Here is a 24,313-nt window from a genome sequence, read left to right as displayed (position 1 = left end):
TTTCTGCATTTCCTATGATGGCTCAGAGTGTCTGGAGTCAGAACACAACAGCCTTGGATCCTAATATGTCTGTGGATGGGTGGAGTTGAACAAAGGAGTGAAGCAACTGTGAGATTCTTGTCCAGGACACTCCCCAGTGTAAATCAAATGCTTCTCCCCCAGACTTCTCTCTTGACAGCCTAATGGATATCCTATAGTGACTGGTCAATCAAAAGGTTCTTGGGCTGGGATTGTGGCTCAGTGGTAGAGCACTCGCCTAGCACATGCGAGGCCCTAAGTTTGATCCTCAGCACCACATAAAAATAAATAAATAAATAAATAAATAAACAAACACACAAACAAAGACGTGCTGAGCAAACATCACAGTATCGCATACATCTCTGTATGAGCCAATCTCATTCTCCAACGCTTTCTTCTCCTAAACAATCTCATTCCCTCACTGATCAGCATTGAGAGAGGGACATTTTACATGGAGTGGTTCATAAGAAAAACCTGGATTCCCTTTGTTCACATATTGAGACTTTGCAAGCCTGAAGAAATTCTCTCCATTATTGTTTCTGTGCTCCTCTGTGCCCCACTAGCTTCTTATAGTTTCTAGTATTTTAAAAAATATTTTCCTGTGGATTTGAGTTAATGTCTCCTTTAATTTTCTTACTTCAGCACATCATTGCTCCCACACATCTTGTTTGTGTTGCTATTGTCAAATTCATTGTCTGTAAAATATAGACTCAATGATACAAGTATGTGCATATTGTACTATATAATTACATTTAAAATCAAGTAAAAGAAGAAAGAGAACAAAGGATGTATTTGTACAGTCTTTTGTATAACAGAATTACTTTACTAATGCTCTTGAATGTATGGATTTTAAAAAATGTGTGAGGACACTTGCTTTTAGTCTGAAGAACTTTCTTAACTATTTCTTATAAAGTGGCTGATTGTAACAAATTCTCTAAATTTTTATTTATTTTGAATTTTCCAAATAAATAAATTTTTATTTGTTTGAATCACATTTTTTTTTGCCTGGATGTAAAATCATGGTTGATGTTTTTGTCTTGTAATACTTTGAATATACCATCCTACTGTGTGTCTTCCAGTTTCTTTAGTTTCTGATGCTTTCTTTTTAGTTTCTGAGTTTTCCTTAAAATTTATTCATCTATTTACTTTATTAGTGCATTAGAATTATACATAATGTTAGGGTTCATTTTGACATAACCATGCAAGCATGGAATATAATTTACTCCAATCCAGTCCTCTGTATTTATCCTTTTCCTCTTCTCCCTTCCCTTCTCCCTCCCCTTACATAAACACAAGGGAGGGATTTCCCTTTCCTCTACTCTACTGGTCTTCTTTGTATTACTATGGGTTTTTTTGTAGGAGGGCATTCATGAAGACTTTTCTTATATAATAATAAGAAACAGTAGTATTGTTGTCATCAGAGAAAATAAAGAAATCATAAGTAAATTTTTAAATTTATTGTTCTTATCAAGGTGACATTTTGGTTTTGTGTTCATTTCATCCTTTATTATTAGATGTTTTCCTCTTATGTCAGTCAACGGTTGTGTATCAGTTTCTAAAAAAGCAAACAGATTAAAAAACAATGTTCTAAAGTAAATACTTGTAGGGACAAGCACATGGAGTACTGCATATATGGCATAGTTAAGGGTGTCTGAGTGGCAGGCCACTCCCCTCATGCTAGGCACATGAGCGGCAGGCCACTTACCCAGTAGGCAGAGCCCTGGGCATGAGGTCACATGTTGTAGTCCCTGCGCTTGCTCCAAGGCCCACTCCTCAATTGGTCGATGCAAGGACAGTTAGCAGAAATTGCATTGGTGGCTGCCTGTAATCTGCTTAGCTACTGCCTGAGTATATACAAATGGTACCTGTGCAATAAAATCAGACCTGCTTCCTGCTTGGTCTCTGGAGGTCTTGACTAGCGACTCCTCAGCCACACTCTCCTCTACCCTGTTCTGTGGACCTCTTTGCTGGACAAGAGAGCCCACACAAATACTAATATATGAATATACATGTGTCTAGTATATTCATACTAATATATGAATATATGTGTGTCTAGTTATTTTAAAAATGTCTAATTGACATTGTCTAGTTATTTTAAAAAAAGTCTAATTGACATTTTTAAAATAACATTTTAGTTTTAGGTGGACACAATACCTTTATTTTTATTTATTTATTTTTATGTGGTGTTGATGATCGAAACCAATGCCTCACCCCAGCTCCTAATTAATATATAATTTTTTAATTAGAAAAGACTGATGCAGCAAGCAAGAGAAGTTGGAAATGTGTCCTGATCCTGATGCCATCGAGTGAAAGTCTTGCTTTGAAGAACTGGTGAAAACTATGAATGTTAAAATTTGTACTATGGTCATGGCAGCCTAAATATATACCAGTGCAATCTAAACAGGCACTTGTCTCACAATAAATAAATTCTGGCATTATAAATTAACAAGAAAAATTAAGTTTATAAAAATTCTTGTTATTACCAGGAGAACTCTTCACTTGTATCTTGAATTCACTCTTTCTTTTGCCTCTTTCGACTGCATGGGTCAATCTGTCTTTATCAATTCCTGTAGAAATACATATACATCAAAACACTGTATGATAGCCATTTATATACAAATATTAGTATGTGCATGTGTGTGTGTTGGGAGTGCTAACTCAATAATTTTATTTATAGAGGAAGAGTCTTCTCTGAAATGAAATGCCTAAATTAGAAAATAACAAAACCTTAGAATGAAAAGGATTCTAGAAATTACATAAGACATTATATTGAGGCTTAGTTATGCTAACTTCACCAAGACTATGTATCCAGAGAAAGGCAAACCTGATGCACATCTTGAAGTCAAATAATCCCTTAACCAGTGAATTTTCTATACAGTTATAGCTCTTATGCGTATATCTTATTGATTCAGTTTCTCTGGAGAACACTAATACACTGGTGTTCCCTTTTACACGATGCATTGCCGCTTTTAATATTTTCTCTTTGTGTTTCAACATTTTTACTATGATGAATCTAGTAGTAAGGCATTTCTTTGTATTATTCTACTTAGATTTTAGTGATCTTGGATATGTAGATTTGTATTTATCATTAAATATTTTTCAAAGCTTCAGCTTCTGCTCATTTTTTTTTTGCTTTCTATAGTGCTCCTAACAAGTCTGCTAATTCTTTATTATAACAGTTTAAATGCACTTGTGCTCTCTAGTGAATTTTTTCATGATATAAAACAAGAAATATTAGACCTGAGAAACCTTTTCATACCGGGGAGATTCACTGCTAATGTCTTGAGTTCACTCTTCAATAAAGGTTGTTTAAAATCATCTTTCAAGAGTTCTGGATCATTCTCTATAGAAATAAAAAGATTTCAAAAAACTTTGTGAGGTATTCCTGTGAGGTGTGTGTGTGTGTGTGTGTCTTGGATTCATTCTTCAATAAATGTTATTTAAAATTATCTTTCAAGTGTTCTGGATCAGTCTTATAGAAATAAAAAGATTTCAAAATACTTTGTAAGGTATTCCTAAAATATGGATGTAAAGATGTGTGTGTATGTATGTGTGTGTCTGTGCATATGTGTGTGAGTCTAAAATCATTAGCCTTTTTAAACAATGGATGTACTTACCATGATATGTCAAATCTCTAAACATTAGAACTGGAAGGTCGTTTGGCAATCAAATAAGCTTCAGGATACTGAGGTTTAACAAGTTTAGTGAATAACTAAGACCACATATCCAGTTAATAATAAAATTGTAACTGTTCTTTTTTTAACCTCAGGTAAAAGTCAGCTGTTTTATTTTTGCAGACTGAAGAACTTTTTAAATCTACATTAGAAAGAGAACTTTCCATCTAATCAATTGGAATAGCATTGGATATATTTGAACCAATAATATGCTAAGCTCATTTGACTTTTCTAAAGTGCTTGCTAAATGGGAAGAATTCTAAGAGTAATGATATATATAGCTAATTATCTATTTCTAGTAAGTAACATAGTATAAATAATTATGGGAGGGTAGTTGTGAGGACTTTTGCCCATGTTATGTAACATACAGATAGTGTTGTTATTGTGGACACATAGTTAACCATACTCCAAAAATGATAAGAAATGAGAAATATTAGACCTGAAAAGCCTTTTCATACCAGGGAGACTCATAGTTAGTGTCTTGAGTTCACTCTTCGATACAGGTTCTTTAAAAGCATCTCTCAAGAGTTCTGGATCATTCTCTATAGAAATAAAAAGATTTCAAAAAACTTTGTGAGGTATTTGTAACATAGAGATGTGAGGGGTGTGTGTGTGTGTGTGTGTGTGTGTGTGTGTGTGTGTGTCTATATATAAGAGAGAGAGAGAATGAGAATATGAGAGAAAATTAGCCATTTAAAAAATTAATGAATAATATACTAACATAATTAGCTTTTTTATTCAAAATAAGTGATAACAAAGTATCTAGATTGTCAAATCTCTAAATATTAAAACTGGAAGGTCGTTTGGCAATCAAATAAGCTTCAGGATACTGAGGTTTAACAAGTTTAGTGAATAACTAAGACCACATATCCAGTTAATAATAAAATTGTAACTGTTATCTTCTTTTTTTTAACCTCAGGTAAAAGTCAGCTGTTTTATTTTTGCAGACTGAAGAACTTTTTTAATCTACATTAGAAAGAGAACTTTCCATCTAATCAATTGGAATAGCATTGGATATATTTGAACCAATAATATGCTAAGCTCATTTGACTTTTCTAAAGTGCTTGCTAAATGGGAAGAATTCTAAGAGTAATGATATATATAGCTAATTATCTATTTCTAGTAAGTAACATAGTATAAATAATTATGGGAGGGTAGTTGTGAGGACTTTTGCCCATGTTATGTAACATACAGATAGTGTTGTTATTGTGGACACATAGTTAACCATACTCCAAAAATGATAAGAAATGAGAAATATTAGACCTGAAAAGCCTTTTCATACCAGGGAGACTCATAGTTAGTGTCTTGAGTTCACTCTTCGATACAGGTTCTTTAAAAGCATCTCTCAAGAGTTCTGGATCATTCTCTATAGAAATAAAAAGATTTCAAAAACTTTGTGAGGTATCCCTAACATAGAGATGTGAGGGGAGTGTGTGTGTGTGTGTGTGTGTGTGTGTGTGTGTGTATGAGAAAGAATGAGAGAAAATTAGCCATTTAAAAAATTAATGAATAAGATACTAACATAATTAGCTTTTTTATTCAAAATAAGAGATAACAAAGTGTCTAGATTGTCAAATCTCTATACATTAGAACTGGAAGGTCATTTGGTAATCAAATATTCTGCATGAAAGCCTTCTATTGGTTATTTGTGCTGCAAAATAATCTCTTACTCTGGTATTTTCTTTTTAAATCTCTTAATAATTGGTACCTATTGATACATATAAAATTTTAATTTTAAGTCCAGTTTAAAAACACAGTTATAGTAAGTGCTTGTGGTATACTGTTTAAAAAAATCTATCCTTAATCCCAAAGATGTTTTCTTATATTATCTTCAAGAAGATCAATTATTTACAATATGCATATAAACAGAACTATTTTTAAAGATAATATTCATTCATCTTTGTTATGTAGTTTTTTCTTTGCCATCAATACGTGTGCCTGTTTCTTACAATAATCTCTTCCATTCATCTATTTGTTTAACATGTGCCAACACCACACTGCTTTAATGATTGTATCTTTGTAATAAAACCTGATATTTAATGTTTTATTTCCTTCAAATTTGTACTTTTTTAGAGTGACCTTTGTTATTTTGTCTCTATGAGCCTGTACCTTGATATAAATTTTAGAATTCATTTATAAATTTTTCAGAAAAAAATGTTGCTGGAATTATTTTTTGTTTTCATTTTTATCTTTTGTGGAGCTAGGTATAAACATAGGCCTTTACCTCAAGCTTGGCAAGTGCTCCATTACTGAGCTACATCTAAATCCCCAGTCCTGGAATCTTGACTGTGACTGCATTGAATCCATAGATACATAAAATCCACGGTTTAAATTAGAGGTAACTCTTTGTGCTGTATATTTTCATGTTTTTTTCTAATGGATAAAATCATGTATCCACCACTATATAATCATGCAAAATATTTACAACACTCTTAAAATTTCATGTGCTTATACTTATTTACTCCCCCTTTATTCTGAATCTTTGTGAACTTCTGATATTTTTACTGTAATTTTGTCTTTCCTAGAGTACCATAGAATTGAAATCATACATTATATAGCCTTTTCAGATTGGCTTATTTTTAGTAAAGTGCATTTTAAGCACCTCATATATCATCTTTTGGCTGGATATCTCATTTCTATTTCTTACTAAATAATGAAACATTAATGAAAGTACCAATTTGTTCATATATTATTCTATCGAAGAACATCTTGGCTGCTTCCAATTTGTGACAATTATAAATAAAGTAGCTATAAACGCTTATGTGCAAGTGTTTGTGTAGATGTAAGATTTCAACTAATTTGAGTAGGAGTGATATTGATGGCAATTATATAATAAGATTGTTTAGCTTTCTGAAAGCTGCCAAACTACCTTACAAAATGGCTATCCCATTTTGTATTCCCATGAGCAAGGAATGATCATTCCTGTTTGACATCCTCAACAGCATTTGGTGTTGCTGATGTTTTAGATTAGCCATTCTCATAGGTGTATAGTGGTATTGTATTTTTGTTATTCTTTGTATCTTTGATGATGCATCTGTTTAGTTCTTTTGCCCATTTTGAACTGGATTATTTTTAATCTCTCCTGATAAATATATAGTGTGAGCTTGAAAAAAACTCTCTTGAAAAAAAAACCTCTCTTATTATTGGGTAAAGTATTCTAAAACCACCAAGTAGATCAGTTGATTTATGCTGTGTAGTTTACTACATTCTTAATAATATTTTGTCTCTAAGATGTGTCAATTACTGATAGAGGGGTATTAGTGTCACCAAATATAATAGTGAATTTATCTATTTTTCCTTGAAATTCTATTGGTTTTGCCTCCTGTATTTGGTGCACGCTGGCATATTTATATAAGGATCACTATATATTCTTGGAGAACTGATTCCTTCATCATTACTTAATGCCTCTTGCTATCTTAGTAATTGTCTTTGTTCTGAAGTCAGCTTATCTGATTAATGTTAGCATGGTATATATTCTCATTCCTTTACCTTTAATTTGTCTGTGTCTATATTAAAAGTAGTTTTCCAGCAAACAATATATATATATGGATCTTGTTTTTTTTTTTAATCCTGTCTGAAGTTTACTGTTTTTTGTTTGTTTGTTTTTGCACCAAGGATTGAACCCAGGGGTGCTTTACCACTGAGCCACACCCCCAGCCATTTTTAATATTTTATTTAGAGATAGGGTCTCACTGAGTTGCTTAGGGTCTCACTAACTTGCAGAGGCTGGCTTTCAACTCGTGATCCTCCTGCCTCAGCCTCCTGAGCCTCTGGGATTACAGGAATGTGACACTGTGTCCAGCAACATGTCTATTTTTTAATTGATGTATTTAAACTATAGATACTTAAAGTGATTTTTGTTATAATTGGATTAATACCTAAATGTTTGGTATTGATTTCTTTTTTTAAAAAATTGTTCTTTATAGTTACACATGACAGGAGAGTCTATTTTGGCATATTTTTACAAACATTGAATATATCTTATTCTAATTAGGATCCCAGTCTTGGGCATGTATATTTGTTGAGATTCATTGTGGTGTATTCATATATGTACATAGGAAAGTTATGTCAAATTCTTTCTTTCCCTCCCATCTTTCCTTTTCTTCTTCCCTCCTTCCTTCCCTCTCTTACCCTCCTCTGTTTTTTGGATTTTTTAAATAATTTTTTTCTCTCTTAAACTATCAATTATACTTCATTTTATACTATATAAGTGTTGGTTTCTGTAGAGTTCACAATGTACTTTTACAGCAAATGCAAGTCTATTTTCAAAAACCATGATTTGATTTCACATGAAGTGCAATTACCTTATAATAAAACTCATTCATAAACAACGATTTTCCAATACATTGCTCATATTCTTATTTTCAAAAAAAACTGCTATGTGCTAGATCAGTTAAGCTTAAGAAAAGTGAAAATGTTTATTTTTATTTATTTATTTATCCTTTCTTTATATGGATATGAGTTTCTGATCAACATTTTTTTCTCTAAGAAACTTTCACCATTTTTTAAAATAAGGAAATTCAACTTACAATAAGTTTTCTTATTTTTTTTCATCTGAGTCTTTATTTTCTATTGCTGACACGGTTTTTGAAGAGAAATCTTATGCAATTTTCCTTCTTTACAGTGTCTTCATTAGGATTTAATATCAAAGTAAAACTGGCTTCACAATTTAGTTGTGAAATGTTGTTTTCCTTTGGTCTCTGAAAAGCCTAATTTAGAATTAGTTCTTCAACAAATATTTGAGAAATTACCAGTAAAACTATTTGGGACTGGAATATGTGGGAGGGTTTAAGAGTTTTGAATTATAGTTCTTTAATAAACTCACATGAATTTTAATTTTATCTTTTGGCCTTATGTTAGCTTTTTATGTTATCAAACTTACTGACATGAGTTTATAATATATGACTGAAATATTTAATAATTATTAATGAATATTAGTCATCGAAATTAATGGATTTCACTGTGACTTTCCATACATGTATATATCATGTTTTTGTCATATCCACTATCCCTTCTACCCTCTCTTGTCCTCTTTATTTCCCCACTTCACCTGGTCCACCTTATAGTCCCTTCTATTTCCAGGTTGTTTTATTTTTAATTTCAAAAAAATAAAAAAGGAAGGAAGGAAGAAAAAGAAAACATGTGATACTTGTATTTCTGCTCCTGGCTTTTTTCACTAAACATGATGTGCTCCAATTCCATTCCTTTTTTCTATAAATGATGATATCCTTCTTAATGACTGAACAATATTAGGGCTGGAGTTGTGGCTCAGTGGTAGAGCATTCACCTAGCACATGTGAGGCCCTGGGTTTGATCCTCAGCACCACATAAAAACAAATAATTAAATGAATAATATGCTACTATGCATGTAGATTTTTTAATTGCAGTTTCAATCTTGTTATTGACTTATATACTTTTTATTTTTAAGATCTGCTTGGTTCAATTTTTGTAGGTCATTTGTATTGAGAATTTGCCCATTTCTTCTATATATTCTAATATTGGCATATGGTTTTACAAAATATTCCCTAATGGCCCCCTGGATTTCAGTGGTAACTTTTTAAATATTCCTATTTTTTTCTACACTTATATTAATTTGGATCTTCTCTTCCTTTTGGTTTGTTTAGCTAAGTTTTGTCAATTTTGCTATCTTTTCAAAGAACCAATTCTTAATTTTGGTGATCCTTTGTATTGTTCTTCTCTATTTATTTGTACTCAAATCTTTATCTTTTTCTCCTACTAATGATTTTGGATTTGATTTGTTCTTGTTTTTCTAAGACCTTGAGATACATCATTAGGTCATTTATTTGAGAGCTCCTTTTAAAAAATGTAGACACATATAGCTATAAACTTCCTTTTGAGTGCCACTTTTGCTGTACTCTATGGAGTTTTGTAAGTTGTGTTTCTATTGTTTTAATTGATTCTTTTTAGTTATATATGACTATACCACACACACAATACTATGACATAATTATAAAACCATGAAATATAATTTGTTCTAATTCAGTCCCCAGTCTTTCCCTTACCCTCCTTCTCCTACTCACTGTTCCTTTACTTTTGTGGGAGGTCTTTCCATCTTCTAAGGTCTTCTTCAATTACTTTCTTTAGTATTATATAGTTTTCATTGTAGAGGCCCTTTCTCTCTTTTGTTAGAATACAGTTTTCCTAATTTATTTTTCAGTAGGCTTATCATTGGAATATAGGAACATGATTGATTTATGGGTGTTGATTTTCTATCCTGCTACTTTGTTGAATACATTTGAGTCCTAGAAGTTTACTAGAGCAGGTTTTTTTTTTTTTTTTTTGGTATTCTAAATATAAGATCATGTCTTCAGCAAAAAGGTAATTTGAGCTCTTCTTTTCCTATTTGTATTCCTTTAACTTACTTCTCTTTCTTAATTGCTCTGGATAGAATTTCAAGTACTATGTTGGAGGGAGTGTTAAAAGTGGGAATTCTAGTCTTGCTCCTGTTTGGAGGAAATGCTTTCAGTTTTTCTCCATTCAGCATAATGTTAGCCTTGGGTTTGTCATATAGCCTTTACAATGTTGAGGTAGATTCCTTCTACTCCTAGTTTTTTTTTAGTGTTTAAACATGAATGGGTGCTGTATTTTGCTTTTTCTATATCTATTGAGATAAAAATTCGATTCTTGTCCTTAACACTGTTTAGGTAGTGAGTTACATTTATTGATTTCCATATGTTGAACCCATTCTTGCATTCCTGGGATGAATCCCACTTAGTAGTAGTGCAGTATCTTTTTGATATGTTTTGTATGCAGTTTGCAAATATTTTATTAAGAATTTTGTATCTATTTTTATCAAGTATATTGGCATAAAGTTTTCTTTTCTTCATGTATCTTTTTCTGGTTTTGGTAGCTTCATATAATGAGTTTGGGAGGGTTCCCTCCTTTTCTGTTTCATGGAATAATTTGAGAAGGATCGGTATTAGTTTTTCTTTAAAGGTCTGGTAGAACTCAGCTAATAATTCATGCAGTTATGAGCTTTTCTTTGTTGGAAGCCTTTTGACGGCTATTTCACTTTCATTACTAGAAATTGATCTGTTTAAGTTTTCTATGTCCTCCTGGTTTAATTTGGGCAGCTCATTTGTCTCTAGAAATTTGTCGATATCTTCAAGATTTTCTAGCATATTGGAGTATAAATTTTCAAAATAGTTTCTGAATATCTTAGGGTTCCAGTAGCGTTTGTAGTAATATTTTCTTTTTCATCTCACATTTTGATAATTTGTATTTTTCTCTTTCTTTTAGTGAGTTTGGCTAAGAATTTATCAATTTTGTTTATTATTTCAAAAAACTTTTATTTTGGGGGGGTAGTGGATACCAGGTAATGAATTCAGAGGCATTTAAACACTGAGCTACATCCCCAGACTTATTTCATATTTTTATTTAGAGACAGAGTATCACTGACTTGCTTAGCACCTCACTTTTGCTGATTCTGTTTGGTCCAAATTATTAATTGCAGTTTTTAGATCTATAGAATATTTACTTAGTTTTTTTGAGGATATAGCCAATGATGAAAGATATATGTTAAAGTTACCCAGTATTATTGTATGGTGGTCTACTTGATTCTTAATATTTAGAAGGGTTTGTTTTATGTACACAGATGCTTCATTGTTTGGGACATAAATACTTATAATCATTATGTATTTTGGTGTATTATTTCCTTAATCAGTATGAAATGAGCTTATTTGTCTTTTATAATTACCTTTGGCTTGAAATCCACTTTACCTGATGAGAATGGTAACCCCTGTTTGTCTGCAAGATCCATGTGAGTGGTATGTTTTTTGCCATCTTTTCACTTTCAGTTGGTGGATATCTCTGTTGGTGAGGTGAATCTCTTGCAGACAACATATTCTTGGGTCTTGTTTTTAATTCAGTCTGCCTGTGTCTTTTTTTTTTTTTTGGAAGGGGTGGGGTACCAGGGATTGCATAGAGTTCATTTATTCATTGGTACTGGGGTTTGAACTCAGGGACACTCAACAACTGAGCCATATCCCTAGCCCTATTTTGTATTTATTTTTAGAGACAGGGTCTCAATGAATTGCTTAGTGCCTCACTTTTGCTGAGGCTGTCTTTGAACTCATGATCCTCCTCCCTCAGCCTCCTGTGCTGCTGGGATTATAGGTGTGTGCCACTGCTCCCGGCCCTATGTCTTTTGAATTTAAACCATTTATATTTAATGTTATTATTGAGAGCTGATTTTTATTTCCTGCCATTTTGATTTATTTCCAGTGTTTAATTGGGTTTGATTCTCCTTATAACTGACTATGCTTCTAGTGTGATGCCTGCTCTTGCTGGTTCTCAATTTTATTTTTTTCTTCATGAAATATTTTATTGAGTATGTTTTGTAGAGCAAGCTTTCTAGTCATGATTTCTTTTAGCTTTTGTTTATCATGGAAGGTTTTTATTATATCTTCAATTTATAGTTTAATTGTGTTGGGTATATTGTTCCTGGTTGGCATTCATTATCTTTAAGAGGTTGGTATATAGTATTACAAACTCTCCTTGCTTTTAGGGTTTGGGTTGATAAATCAGCTGAAATCCAGATTGGTTTACCTTTAAATGTGACTAGTCATTTTTCTCTTGTAGTTTTAAAAATTCTATTCTTATCTCTGTGTTAGGCCTTTTCATAATAATGTGTCTGTTGTGACTTTGAATATTTGGAGTCCTATCACCTTCTGTATTCAAATTTCCATTTCATTCTTAAGGATTGAAAAGTTTTCTGATATCATCTGACTGAAAATATTGTACATGTCTTTAGTTGGAGTTTTAGAACTTCATCTATCCCAGTGAATCTTAAATTTGTTATCTCACATTTCTTGAATATTCAACTTTATTTTCAAGATTATATACTTTGTCTTCAAGGCTTCAAAATCTGTCCTCAAAGTGGTCTAATCTATTGGTGACATTTTCCATTGAATGTTTAATTTGATTTATTGATTCCTTCATTGCAAAGATTTCTGTTTGATTCTTTTTTCAGAATCTCTCTTTATTGAAGTGATATTTCACTTCCTGTATTTTTCCCCTGATTTCACTCCTTACATCATCTGTTAGCTCATAGAACAGTTTATGAATTTTCTAAATTTTATCTCTGAAATTTCCTCCATTGTGGTGTCAAGGAAGTCAGTTGTTGAAGCATTATAGGCTTTTTGAGATGGTTTCTTGGCCTACTTCTTTACATTGTTTGTATGTATACATATCTATTGATATAGTTCTAAATTCTTTTAAGTGAAGAACTACTATGTTGATTCTTTTTCTTAAAAGTTGGATGGGTTGGTTGCATATCTATAAAGTGATATTTTAATTCAATGTGTGACCTCTGCTGATCCCAATATCAACTTCACTCTAAGAGATCCACTTGGATCCTATGTACTGTAATCACTTCTGGTCAAGCCTCATACTATTCAACCTTGTAAGAATAAAAACTTGTTGCAATTGTTCTCTGCAGTTCTTTAAATTCAGTTATAAACCCATAATAAAGTTCTTAAATAGGTCAAAAAGTAATTAAGTTTAGTAAACTTACTGTAACCTTAAGTGAGTGCTAAAAGGAGGGAGGAAGAAAGTTTTCGCAAATGGGGAGTGAAAAAAGAAGGCAATAAAGAGAAAATAAAGAGAGAAATAGAGAAAGAGAGAGAAAATGAATGGGTGAGAAAGAAGATATAAAAGTAATTACACCAAGATAGAAAGAGAAATAGATGAATGGGTGTTATTTGAGGTAGTAGCAGACAGTGCAATAGAATGAGTAGGAGTGAGAAAGATAGAAAAGCAATGATAGGAAGATTGATTCCAGTTAATTATTTAAACCATTAGATGAAATACATTCAAATGGGTTGGAGCTACAACATTCTTTATAGGGTTAACAATTATCATTCAAGATAGTTATTTATGTTATCAAATTTGACATCGGAATTGGTTATAGTCCTGGAGAGTGAAGTGTTGTGAGCTGATTCTAATATTGCACTCTCTAAAGTAACCCTGTGTTTGCTGAGGGTCACTGCTATACCTTTTCCTCTCTGCCAAATTCTTTTCACTGTAGTGAGGATCCTGATAGCTGTCTATGTGTGCAGGCATAGTGATTATGAGTTTTCTGCCAGTGGATTTTTCTCTTGTGCAGTAGTTTTCCCCCTGCTGCCTCTACTCTCTGAGATGTTACAGTGAAGGGTCTCTGGTGTTCACCTGCACTCTAGTTTCTGTTGTCCCAGGAGGTGAATGTTGGGCATTGATTCCCTCTGCTTAATAAGTGTGGTGCAAAGTCCTGAAAGTATCCAAATAATGCTCTGTCATTTCCCAGTTGCAATTACAGTTTAGGCTGTGTATCTATTAAGGCTAGTATCTGGTGCTTTCTGCTGCATAGCTTCTTGCAATTTCCTGCTGGTTTTGTATATTACTGAATATTCAGGCAGCTACATGATTATTGTAACTTCACATCTGTACAAGCGTAAGAATGGTATCCTACTTGGAATGGGTTGTACTCCATATATGTATAATGTGTCAAAATACACTCTACCATAATGTATATCTAAAATCAACAAATAAAAAAAATTCATTGACAAAGAAAAAAAGAGATCTTTATGGCTGAATTTCAAGAAGGCCTACTGCAGGAGGGCTTCCTTCTGGTTTAATTTGCAGCTATCTGGGCATGGGAAGATGCTGTGCTGATTTAAGAGTGTGACTGGTCAGGTGCGGACTCGCCAAGATGGTTGCAGGGGCCCCTGCTCAGCATTTTAAGTTGGTTTGTGCTGTTTAAAGGAGCCTTGTGATTTTAAATTTTGTCTATCTTTTAAATAGTTTCTCAATAAGAGAAAATCTACTCCCCGCCTCTCCTTCTCTCTCTGTTGTCCTATCCCTCACTCATCCATAGGTTTGGGTTAGGGCACTCTGAGTTTTTATTTCTACCCTGGTAATCTATCTTCCAGTCACTCCAGGTCTCAGATTATGTAGTTTTGAGTCTTAGAGCAGTTATTTTGTCATTCACCTCTCAATTCTGCTTTTAGTCAATGCCTCCTTTTTGTGGTGTGGGGACCACCACTTTCTCCATCCTCCTCAATTTTTAATTTGATTTTAGGAATTTTTAAGTATCTCCCCTGACTTATTCAACACCCCAGTTTTCATTAAAAAGTGTATTGCTTAATCTTTATGTGTTGGTTGAATTTCTGTCATTTTAAATTTGATATCTAGTTTCATTTCATTATGTTCTGATAAGATGCAATAAATTATTTCAATTTTTTTTGTATTTGTTAAGACTTGCTTTATGGCCTAATATAGGATCTATTTTAGAGAATGTTGTAGGTACTGATGAAAATAATGTGTGTTCCACCACTGTTGGATGGAATATTCTGTAGATATCTGTTAGCCTCACTTGATTTAGATTATAATTTAATTCTGATGTTTCTTTGTTGATGATTGTTTGGTGAGTGCTCTATTATAAACATCACCTAATATCATTATATTGAGGCTATTTGTCATTTTGTGTCCAGTATTATTAAATACGTAGTGAACTTCTTTGCCTCTTCTGATTTTGGCTTGGAAGTATACTCTGTTGAGTCCTGCTTAATTTTCTTAGAATATTATTTTCCATCTTTTCACTTTCAATCTCTGTATGTCTGCAGGTAAGATAAATTTCTTTCAGGCAGCATATTGTTAGATCTTGTGTTTTAGGTCAATTAGGCACTCTGTATCTTTTAATTGGAGAATTAAGACCATTTACATTTGGGGTTATTACTGTAAGGTATATATTTGTTCTAGTTATTTTGAGTATCTTATGTCCATTTTTTCTTTCTCTATTTTATTTGTTCTTTTTAGATATACATGACAGTAGACTATATTTTGACATATTATACATACATGGAGTATAATTTCCCATTCTTTTGGTTGTACATGATGTGGAATTATACTAGTCATGTGTTTATATATGAACATAGGAAAGTTATGTCTGATTCAGTCTATTTTCTTTCCTATTCCCATCACTCTCCCTTCCCTTCCTTAACATTTGTCTAATATAATGAACTGTATTGATGATGTTTGATTATTTCCTATTATAGTTGGATCTAGAATATTCCCCAGAGACTCATGTTTTGAAGGTTTGATCCACAATGCAGCAATGTTCAGAGGTGGGCTTTTAGAAAATAATTTGATCATGACAGCTTTAACTTCACCAATGGATTCATAATTTGAATATACTATTGGGAAATGATAGAAAATGTAAAGATTTATGTAAAATTTCTCCTGTTAAATGGTCAGAAATTTCCTTAGTTTGTGCTTAACTTGGAAGGTCTTTTACATTTAATTCTGAAGAATAACTTTGTTATGTATAATAATCAAAATCAGAAGTTATTTTCTTGCAGAGTTTGAAATACATCATTCCATGTCCTAAGAAATCTGCTGTTTTAATGATGGTGTTGCTTTTAAATGTGATGTGGCACACTTCTCTTGCAGTTTTTAATATTCTTTTTCATTTTGTACTTTTGGCAGTTTTACTGTATCATGGGCAGGTTTTTCTCTGGTCATGTCTACTTGGGTTATAAATGCCATCTATACCTGGCTGTCCATGTCATTCTGAGGCTTCAGAATACCTTCTTCAATTTTTTTCACTGAATATATTTTCTGTGCCTTCAGTATATAGCTCTTCTCCTTGATCTATTTTTATTACTTGTATTTTGGCCTTTAAATGATATCTTATAGAGCTTGTATAATCTGTGTATTTTTTAATTATTTTATCTTTATTAATATTTCAATATGATAATTCTTTGGTCTTGTCTTCAATCCTGATATTCCTTCTTCTGCCTGATCTAGTCTATTGGTGAGAATTTCAAATTAAGCATTTTATCTGACTTCATGAGATTTTCATTTCCAAGATTTCTGCTGGTTTCATTTTCAAAATTCTTCTTTGTTAAATTCCTCATCCATATCCTATATTGTCTTCCTTAATTTATTGATCTGTTTATATTCTCTTGGAATTCACTGAACTTGTTGTTGTTACTTGGGATTGAACTCAGATGCATTTTACCACTGAGTTACATCCCCAAGCTTTTTATTTTTTATCTTGAGATAGGGTTGCACTAAGTTGCTTAGGGTTTTGTAATCTGATGAGGCTGGCCTTGAGCTTGCAATCCTTCTGCCTCAGCCCCCTGAGCCACTGGGATTACATATATGTGCCACCACACAGCAATCTCTGACCTTTAAAAAAAAAGTAATTCTTTGTCCAATATTTCATCCACATTATATCTTTGGAAGGAGAGTTATGAACTTTAGGTGGTATCATGTTGCCTTTTTTTCATTTTTTTCTTATGTATTTTTACCTGACATTTGTGAATATCCTGGAATAGATATCTCTTTCACTTTTATGTGAGGTCCTTCTTAGTAAGCGGTCCTCTCTTGATGACATGCCCTAAGATATAAGTTTGTTGTGTGATGTTGAATTTTATTCCAAAAGAATTTGTTACTATAGTTTCCCTGTGACTTTTTGGCTATTATTATTGACACAATGCTTACTGTGTTTAAACTGAGGGACCCACTTTCTTTGTATAACTCTTGAGAATGTGGACCTGTTGGTAATTCAGGCAGGTGTGGTATAAATAGTAGAGTATATAGGGAGTGCCCTCTGTGTTGACTCCTCCAGTCTTGTCAGCATTGTGTGGTCTAAAAGGGTATTGGAGTAACTTATGATGATTTACCTCATATGTGCTATTACCACAACAGATGTTTTCTCTTTGCTGTTGTTATGATGGTAAATGTCCAAGGCTATGACCTAAGGACTACCTAGCCATGTTTACATGGATCCAGGCTGTTAGCTGGGAGCTTATGCTTCCCCTATTCTTAAAGTTGATGTATCTTCCAAGGTTTGAGTGGGACTGGTTCATGACTTGAGTATGAAGCAATTAATCTCAACTGGGTGGAGTATATCTCAGCAGCAAAGCATTTTCCCAACTTGCTTGAGGTGTTGGACTTGATCCCCAGCATGACTCAAAATAAAACAAACAAAAGAAATAACAATATAAAAACAAACCAGATTAAAAAACTAATTAAAAACCTTCACAAAATAGCAACAAAAAAGGACAAAGGCTAAAAAATAATAAAAATAAAATTGTTAAAAAATAAAAAAACAATCCCCCTTCAAAAAAGTAAGGGAGAAAAGTGAAAAAGGTGGTAGAGGGAAGAAATTTGAAAATTAACCAGTAACTTCAAATACTTTGTAGGCTAAGGCACAAGGATCACAATGTCAAGGCCAGTCTGGGCAATATAGACACTATTTAAGAAAATACAGAATTAAAATAAAAATAAAGAAATAAAAGAGCTGGGTTGTAGGTCAGTGTGTGTGCCTAACATATGCAAATCCCTAGGTTCAATCCCAAGTATTGCAAAAGCATAAAACTGAAAATTAAAATTAAAAAGACATACAAAAAGAAAAAGAAGAAAGCAGGATGTTGTGGCTTAGATATTAGGTGGCCTCCATAGCTCCTGTGTGAGAGAATGCAAGAAAGTTTAGAGATGAAATGATTGGGTTATAAGACATTTAATTTAATTAGTGCATTGATATCCTGATAGGGATTAATTTGGTGGTTAGTGTAGGCAGGTAGGTTGTGGCTGGATGAGTTGAGTCCATGTGGGTGTGCCTTTGGGGTTTATATTTTGTCCTTGATAAGCAGAGCTCCCTCTATCTGCTTCCTGGTGCTATGTACTGAGCCGCATTCCTCTGCCATACTTTTCCACCATTACATCCTGCTTCATCTTGAGCACTGAAGAATAGAGTCAGCCATCTATGAACCGAGACCTCCGAAACCATGAGTCCGTAAATAAACTTATTTCCTCTAACTTTGTTCTTGTTGGGTCTTTGGTCACAGTGTGAAAAAGCTGACTAAAACACAGGAGAAGTGTGAAAAAGGAAGAAGGAAGGTATGAGAAAGATGAAAAGAGAGAAAAATGCAACCAGAATTAAAAAGTAAAGAAAGAAAAAATGAGAAATTAGAAAAAATAATAATAATGATGAAAGGAAAAAAAGAGAGCCAAAAAATTCCTCTCTAGCTGAGGTAGCTGGAGATTCTTGTGTCTATGTCTTCTAAGGTTGGAATCTGCCAGGTATAGAGAACAGAGTGGATTATGTCTATACGTTGTGATTCTTCTCAATTTGGGGCAAAAAGCATGCTATACCCTGTATCTCTTATTGTACCAGTTAAGAGAAAGCTGGCCATACCAGAGCTGGATTCTCTTCAAAGATTTTTGGTATATGCACCTGGGGACATGGGGAATGTTGGTGCCACAGTGAACCTTCATGCTCACTGAGTTTTGGCAGATTATGGACCATGATGGGTACATGTATACATGATAAACAGACTCTCTGTCTGTGTACTGGTAGCCTGGCCAATACTGGGGAATTGGCAAGCCCCTTTCACAACTGAGTTTTGGTAATATCTTGTCTGTAATGGGCAGACATATATTCCGCCCAGAGGTTTTTACATTGTGCACCCAGGAATGTGGCAAATGTTCAATTTTAGATGTTGCCCCATAATGCCTCAGGTATTGGGGGGAGAAGGTATAAGACCACCTAGTTCTGTGCTAGAGTGATTTTCAGAAGAAACAAGCACTTTGCTAGCCTTGGTCCTGTGTCTTCGGACGTGGTCCACAGGTGATGCCACATGTGATTAGTGTTGGTTCTTATCATGAAGGGTGGGATTACTGACCACTGTGACCTCCACTCCTCTTTTCTTCATAGCCTGTGCGCCCTACTGTATAATCGTCCCAGTGGGACTCTGTCAAGACATTCCCCAAAGCCACAACTGACCCATGCAGCAATCTCCCACATAGCCAACACATCAGGGTGTCCACAGGGACCCTGATCTGTGACTGATCTGGGTTTTCTGATCCCCAAGGTAGTCCAGTCCCTAAAAACAGTGCTCTTCCAAAGGTGGTTACTAGTCACAGATTTCTGAGAGTGTTGAGCTTGAGAGGTCACTTTTAGACCAAAAACATGAACTGGATTTAAAGCTTATAAAAGTCATAGATTTCCTCTGCAGCTGGGACTGCCACACTGATGTTATTATGGATGTCTTTCACTCTCTCCAAGGTTACCTATGCTTGCAGTGTTAGGCTTCCTAATCTAAGCTGGGAAGCTTGAGCTAAAGTTGAAAATTACTTTGTACTTTTTTTTTTCTGTGCTGTCTTTCTGATTTTCTGTGCTGTGTAGGTCTCCCATCACTTCTTTCTTGATTACCAGAATTCTTCCTCCTTTGAAGTATAGTTTCTCTTTTGTTACCCTGATTCTTCTTTCACACAGAGTCTTACGAAAATTAATCTATCCCATCATCCTGATATAATATTTTAAGGTCTGTTGGTTATGGAATTGTGTCATTTTTCATTATTCTGGTGTTTTTTTCTATTGCTCATTATCACCAGAATTTATCAATTTTATTAGAACAAAGAAACTATAGAACTCAATAATACAATCAATAACTTAGACTTCACCAACATACATAGACTATTTCATCCTTCAACAAGGGAATACACATCCTTCTCAGCAGCACATGGATCCTTCTCTAAAATAGACCATATGTCCTGCCACAAAGCAATTCTTAGCAAATACAAAAACGTAAAATACTACCCTATATTCTATCAGATCATAATGGAATAAAATTATAAAACAATGACAAAATAAAAAATAAAAGCTACTCCAACATCTGGAGACTAAATAATATGCTACTAAATGAACAATGGGTTGCAAAAGACATCAAAGAGGAGATTAAAAAATTCTTACAGGTAAATGAGAATACTGATACAATGTACCAAAATCTCTGGGACACTATTAAGGCAGTACTAAGAGGAAAGTTCATTGCGTGGAGTTCATTCCTTAAAAGAAGAAAAACTCAACAAATAAATGACCTAACATTACATCTCAAAGCCCTAGAAAAGAAAGAACAAATCAACACCAAAAGCAGTAGAAGACAGAAAATCAATGAGGAAAACTGGAATTCCATATGCAACAAAATGAAATTAAACCTCTATCTCTCACCATGCACAAAACTCAACTCAAAATGGATCAAGGATTTAGGAATATAACCAGAGACCCTGCGTCTAATAGAAGAAAAAATAGGTCCTAATCTCCATTAGATTGAAACAAAAGAAACAACTGAAAAAAACTGACAAAACACAAAGCTAGTTCTTTGGAAAATAAAATAAAATTGACAATTTTTAGTCATGCTAACAAAGAGGGAGAAGAAAATTCACTAATTATTAACATATATAATAAAAAAGTAAATATCATAACAGACACTACAGAAATACAGAATATAATTAGATATTATTTTGAAAACTTGTATTCCAATAAAATATGAAATATCAAAGGTATCGACAAATTTCTAGAGTCATATGATTTGCCCAAATTGAATCAGGATGATATACACAATTTAAACAGATCAATTTCAAGCAATGAAATAGAAGACACCATCAGAAGCCTACCAACAAAGAAAATCCCAGGACCAAATGGATACACAACTGAGTTCTACAAGACCTTTAAAGAAGAACTAATACTATACTCTTCAAATTTATTTCAGGAAATAGAAAAAGAGGGAGCACTTCCAAATTCATTCTATGAGGCCAATATAACCCTGATTCCAAAACCAGGCAAAGACACATCAAAGAAAGAAAACTTCAGACCAATATCTCTAATTAACATAGATGCAAAATTCTCAATAAAATTCTGGCAAATTTAATACATAAACATATCAAAAAGATAGTGCACCATGATCAAGTGGGGTTCATTCCAGAGATGCAAGGTTGGTTCAACATATGGAAATCAATAATTTATCACATCAATAAATTTAAAGATAAGAATCATATGATCATCTCAATAGACACAGAAAAAGCATTTGACAAAATACAGCACCCCTTTATGTTCAAAAACTAGGTATACAGGAACATATCTCAACATTATAAAAGCTATCTATGCTAAGCCCCAGGCAACATCATTCTAAATGGAGAAAAATTGAAGGCATTCCCTCTAAAAACAGGAACAAGACAGGGATTCCCTCTTTCACCACTTCTATTTAACATAGTTCTTGAAACACTGGCAAAGGCAATTACACAGAAGAAAGAAATTAAAATGATATGTATAGGAAAAGAAGAACTCAATATCACTATTTGTCAATGATATGATTCTATACCTAGAAGATGCAAAAAATTCCACCAGAAAATTTCTAGAATTAGTAAATGAATTCACCGAAGTAGCAGGATATAAAATCAACATCCATAAATTAAAGGCCCTACTGTATATCAGTGACAAATCCTCAGAAACGAGAAAAACTACCCCATTTACAATAGCCCTAAAACAATAAAATATTTGGGAATCAACGTAATGAAAAATGTGAAAGATCTCTACAATGAAAACTACAGAACACTAAAGAAAGAAATCAAAGAAGACCTTAGAAGATGGAAAGACTGCTCTTGGATAGGCAAGATCCTTCTTAGTACAAGAATTAAAATAAAAAATCAATAAATGGGATGGATTCAAACTAAAAAGCTTATTCTCAACAAAAGAAACAATAAGTGAGATGAATACAGAGTGAATGTATTTTGGGAGCAAATTTTTGCCACATGCACAGCAGATAGAGCACTAACCTCTAGGATATATAAAGAACTCAAAAAACTTAAAAACAAAAGGAAAAAAATCAAATAACCCAATCAATAAATGGGCCAAGGAACTGAACAGATACTTCTCAGAAGATAATATATGATCAATCAACAAATATAGGAAAGAACGTTCAACATCTCTAGCAATTAGAGAAATATAAATCAAAACTATTCTAAGATTCATCTCACTCCAGTCAAAATGGCAGCTATTAAGAATACAAACAACCAGAATTATTGGTGAGGATGTGCAGAAAAATTCACACTCATATATTCCTGATGGGACTGAAAATTTCTGCAGTCAATATGGAAAGCAGAATGGAGATTCCTTGAAATCTGAGAATGGAACCACCATTTGACCCAGCTATCCCACTCCTCAGTCTATTCCCAAAGGACTTAAAACTGCATACTTCAGGGACATAGCCACATCAATGTTTATAGCAGCACAATTCACAATAGCTAAACTGTGGAACCAACCTAGATGATCTTCAGTTGATGAATGAATATAGAAAATGTGAGATGTGTGTGTGTGTGTGTGTGTGTGTATCCACATACACAATGGAATATTATTCAGCATTAAAAGAGAATAAAAGAATCATGGCATTTGCAGGTAAATGGATGGAGTTGGAGAATATAATGCTAAGTGAAATTAGCCAATCCCCAAAAACCAAATGCCAAATGTTTTCTCTGATATAAGGATGTTGATTTATGAGAGTGGGAGCATTGGAGGATTAGACAAACACTTGATAAGGCAAAGGGGTGGGAGAGGAAGAGAGGGGGTATGGGGGTAAGAAAGACGGTGGAAAGAGATGGACATCATTATCCTAAGTACATGTATGAAGACACGAATGGTGTAACTCTAGTTTGTGTACAACCAGAAATATAAAAAATTGTGCCCTGTATGTGTAATATGAATTTTAAATGCATTCTGCTGTCATATATAACAAATTAGAATAAATTTTAAAAATCTAAAAAAATAATATGGGCATATTTTAAAAGTATTGCTGTGATTTTTATTTTAACTCCACTTTATATAATACTTAAAGACCCCAAAGTAATGGAAAATGTTTAATAACCTGAAAAGGAATTAAAAATAATGATCTGAAGCTAATGGAAATGGATATAAGAGAATACAGATTTACAATTCAATAAAAGCAGAAATGTTCTATGTTGTATTTATGTTCTAAATGAGAAATTTAAAAAGAGACAGATACCATAAAATAGAACAAAACAGATATCTTCTATACAGTTGAAATACTTTAGGATTATGGTCTACAGTGTACAAACATAAATATTTACTTACCAACCACTTTGTCTAAGTCTAACTGAAATATTATATCACTAATCGATGGCTGCAATTTTGGAAGGTTTCCTGATGTATCTGAGGTTGCTTCATATTTAGCTGTAAATAGTAATAGAGCACCAGATTAGTTCATTTAAAAAGATAATGAACATCTTTTTACATATCAAAAATTACATAAGACTAATTAGTAGTATATTACCTTATAGTCACATAAATCTATTTACTTCAAAATTTAACATCCTGATTACTCAATTAAATGCAAATATGCTCAATAATCTTAAAAAGCTATAAAAGTAGTCACCTTATGACAAGTATTATCTGGACAACTTTTCAAATATTATCTCATTAATTCTCAAAACAATTGAAGTAGCTATTTTATTCCCCTTTAACAGATTAAGAAGGTAGAGTTTAGAGTTATTATGCATATTATTAAAAAGTCACAGTTATTAAAAGCAAAAACTTTAAATGAATTGGTTCTTTTGGATTTCAGAAACTATTCTGCAGTTAATAAAAGCTTACTGGGACTGGGCATGCAATATGGGTAAAATGAACCTGGTAATAATTGGGGTGGCATAAAAAAGCAGAGGTGAAGTGGAGAGTATCTGTTTTACATAAAACAGTTATACTCACTGATTGCCACAAATGCAGATTGATGTTCTGAAGTCTTCTAAATTCTCAAAAGAAATAAAAA

General features: G+C 33.2%; 1 protein-coding gene across 1 annotated transcript; it reads right to left on the bottom strand.

Moving 5' to 3' along the window:
- Positions 1-1,400: 1,400 nt before the first annotated feature.
- On the bottom strand, positions 1,401-24,313 carry LOC308651249 (uncharacterized protein; the record flags this gene model as incomplete). Its single annotated transcript, XM_081298188.1, has 7 exons — positions 24,253-24,313; positions 23,623-23,721; positions 4,975-5,058; positions 4,151-4,234; positions 3,278-3,361; positions 2,502-2,585; positions 1,401-1,573 (listed from the first exon to the last, which is right to left on the bottom strand). Exons 3-7 carry the CDS (start codon positions 4,985-4,987, stop codon positions 1,401-1,403), a joined length of 438 nt encoding a protein of 145 aa, XP_081154314.1. The 5' UTR covers positions 4,988-5,058; positions 23,623-23,721; positions 24,253-24,313.

This window comes from Spermophilus citellus (assembly GCF_964194105.1).
Source record: "Spermophilus citellus genome assembly, chromosome: 6".
In the NCBI taxonomy this organism is placed as follows: domain Eukaryota; kingdom Metazoa; phylum Chordata; class Mammalia; order Rodentia; family Sciuridae; genus Spermophilus; species Spermophilus citellus.
Note: the sequence above shows the minus strand (reverse complement) of the source record. Positions and strands in the feature narration are given on the sequence as shown.